The sequence below is a fragment of the Humulus lupulus genome, chromosome 7 (genome assembly GCF_963169125.1).
Source record: "Humulus lupulus chromosome 7, drHumLupu1.1, whole genome shotgun sequence".
Taxonomy (NCBI): domain Eukaryota; kingdom Viridiplantae; phylum Streptophyta; class Magnoliopsida; order Rosales; family Cannabaceae; genus Humulus; species Humulus lupulus.
The window spans coordinates 199,297,599-199,301,080 of record NC_084799.1 but is presented as its reverse complement, the minus strand read 5'-3'; the positions used below and the strand labels follow the sequence as shown (position 1 = coordinate 199,301,080).

Below are 3,482 nucleotides of genomic sequence, written 5' to 3'. Positions count from 1 at the left end.
GAAAAAAATTATTTAAAAATACTAACAGTTTTTTCAAATAATAATTGAACTACATCCATCGTATAGTAAATTATAAATAATAATTTTTTATGTTATATATAAATCAAAATAAATTTATTAATTTAAGTTAGGAAATATACATATTGTGTTTTCATAAAATATAACTTTGTTACCCTAGGTTCTTGATAATGATTATCATGTACCTAATAATTTAAAAAATTTAAAATCGTACATATTTTGGTATCCCATGTTATCAATAATAATCATTAGATAACTATAATTTAAAAATAGGTATAAAATAGTAGGTTATTATTTGTGGGAATATTCCAATTTGCTACTCTCTAACTTGAGCAAATGGGTGTATTTTTTTTTTTAGGGAGACAAATAGGGATATATTCCTTTTAAGTTAATTGGAAAAATATACAATAATGTTATTTATGTCCATCATCAAATTAATATTTTAAGTTCAAATATTTTCCCTATAAATACGTACCAAACTTATTCAGCGAATCAAGTTAGCTTATAGAACATATATACTCGGAAAGAAGAAAAAACAATCGCAATGGCTACCATCTCAATTACTCGGCCTCGTCGCCAAATCGTGGCCTTCAGGCGGAGCAGCGATAATAAATATCTGAGCGCCACTCAGATCCATGGCCTAACTTATCTGCAGTTCACTGCCACTGAACTGAGCGACAAAACTATAGCACATGAGTTAGTCAGCGCTCGCGATGGATTAGTCCGCATAAAATCCATTGCGACCGGACATTTCTGGAAGCGCAGCCCCACATCCAACTGGATCTTTGCCTCCGCCGACAGTAGTCCGTGCGACGACGATGCTAACACGCTGTTCCTTCCGGTGAAACTCGACGAGAACGAAGTTGCATACCGCAACCATGAAAACCAGATGTTCTGCAAGAGTCGTTCCCCGGACGGCAAGAGAGAGTGTCTCATTGCCTCCGCGCCCGACCTGTCTAATGTGGCGAAGATGGAGCTGGTGGACCTCCCAGGTCATTATTAAGTCTGAAACACACCAGATCATCTGGTGTACATAGATATGCATAATATGGGGTCTGTTGTGTACTATCTTAAATAAGGGGTCTGTTGTCTTTATGCAACAACTGCATAATAAATAATGAAAGCTCGTCATGAGACTACTAAGAAGGTCTTAGTGCCTTCTTTTACTTAGTTTCATGGTGATGCATTATTATTATTAGTATCCAAGTTGTACTTGCTTTGTGTCCAAAACCCTTGTGTAATACATAATAAGCTTTCTTTCGCAGAGCTTCTTGCATAACACTCATTAATGTACAAATGTAAAAAAATGCGCCGTTTCTCGGAGGATGATACTACCAACTGCTCGGCAAATTTGGTGTATCTTTTAAAATAAGAAAAAATTACAAAAATACATGTGAGATGCAATTTTTTTTTTCAATTTTTGAAATATAAATACATATAATGTCGTGAAGTGAGAAGGAGATCATTGGTGAGAGAGAGGTCGGGGAAGATTGAGAGAGATTCTATGACAAAGAGAGAAAAAAAAGAAAAAAAAAAGAAGTTTACATAAACATGCTAAAAATATATACAAAAAAATTATATAAAATATGGTAAATTTTAGAAAAAAAAGTTTAAAATATTGTGGGTTAATCCTCCTAAAGTTTAACTGCACCAAACTAACCTTGGCTGGATCTAGAGTCAAGATTTACTTTCTTGTAAAAGCTATGTTTATAAATAGCTTATTTTTATTCTGTTTTGGGAATAAGGAAAAACAGTATACGGAAGAGAGAGTTTGGAGAGAGAGAATTACAATAAGAAAAGAGTGAATCCTAGAGTGAGAAGCAGTGAAACAGAGAGATAGTGAGAAGTTCTTTGAGACTAAGAACTTGGGTTCTCTGCAGGAAGAACTGAGATTGTTCTTGAGGGGCTGCTGTGTTTTTTTCTAGGCTCTTTTCTACCATTGTAAAGTGTACAAACTCAAGATTGATATAGTGGATTGGAGATGATGATGCTCAGCTGGATGTACGGCCTAAGATCGAATTGATTTTAGGACCAGAACCAGGGTAAATTCTCTTGCCTCATTTCTTTGTATTTTTCTTTGATTATTGCTGGTTTCTTACTAATTTGTTTGCTGATTTACGTCATCGTCAGTTTGATCTGGCGTGTGTCAGATGAGTCTGTGGTCGAATAATTCCTAAAAATCAGAGCAAATTCCTACAAAATCAGAGCCAGGTTCGTGATCCGCGAGAAAGGACCAAGATTCGACAGAATTCAACCCAGATTCATCCAAGATTGATCAAATTCAAAGATGGGTACTACAGCAAGGTTCGAACTTGAGAAGTTCGATGGAACCGGAGATTTCGGGCTGTGGAGAGAAAGCTTGAAAGGGATTCTTGTTCATCAGAAAGTTGCTAAAGCTCTCAAACCCAGAGATGAACTTTCAGAGACGCTGAAGAAAGAAGAGATTGAAGATATGGAGGAGTTAGATTATTACACCATTATAATGCACCTTTCCAATACAGTGAGGAGAAAGGTTCAAAGCTTAAAGACAGCAAGGGAGTTGTGGAACAAACTCGAAGAGATCTACATGAAGCCTTCGTTAACTAACAAAATAAATCTGCTAGAATCTTTATATGGCTTTAAAATGATTGCAAATCTGTCTTTAGATGATAATCTTGATGCGTTTAATAAAATTATTATTGGTTTAGCTAATCTGAAATATTTTGTAGATGAAGAAAGTCAAGCTGTCATCTTACTTCGATCTCTACCAGCGGCTTATCAAGAGCTCAAGGCAGTGATCAAGTATGGAAGGGACACACTCACACTTGATGATGTTCTTGGAGCACTTAAATCAAAGGAACAAGAACTGAACAAAGAATATGACAAGCTGAAAGATGAAGCACTCATGGCAAGAGGGAAAGAGCAAGCAAGAGGAAGAGATCCAGTTCGAAGGGATCATTCCAGAGGGCATAATAGATCTCAATCTAGATCAAAGTCAAGAGGGAAATATCACAAAGACAGAAAGTGTTATTTCTGTGGTAAAATTGGTCACATAAAGAGGTTCTGCAATGAGTTTAGAAACAAACTCAAGGAAGACAGAGAAAAGAAGCAAAACTCAGTGTCTATTGCAGAGGAGGCAGACCAATGTTCATCCGCTGGTGATATGTTTATGGTGTCGAATCAAAGAATCACAAAAGAGTGGATTCTTGATTTGGGTTGCACATTTCGTATGTGCCCAACTCTTGAAAATTTTATTGATTACCGAAAGGTTGATCGTGGAACTGTGCTAATGGGTAATGATAATGCTTCCAGGGTCATTGGCATAGGGAAAGTGGCGATCAAGCACTTTGATGGAACTATTCGAACGTTAAACAATGTCAGACACATTCCTGAGCTAAGGAGAAATCTAGTGTCTCTTGGTGCCTTGGAAGATGAAGGTTTCAGTTACAAATCCATTAATGGTCAGATTAAGATTTCAAAGGGGT

General features: G+C 36.4%; 1 protein-coding gene across 1 annotated transcript; it reads left to right on the top strand.

The window, feature by feature from the left end:
• Positions 1-562: 562 nt before the first annotated feature.
• On the top strand, positions 563-1,021 carry LOC133792569 (uncharacterized). Its single transcript, XM_062230478.1, has one exon. The coding sequence runs from the start codon at positions 563-565 to the stop codon at positions 1,019-1,021; it is 459 nt and encodes a 152-aa protein (XP_062086462.1).
• The last annotated feature ends 2,461 nt before the right edge of the window (positions 1,022-3,482 follow it).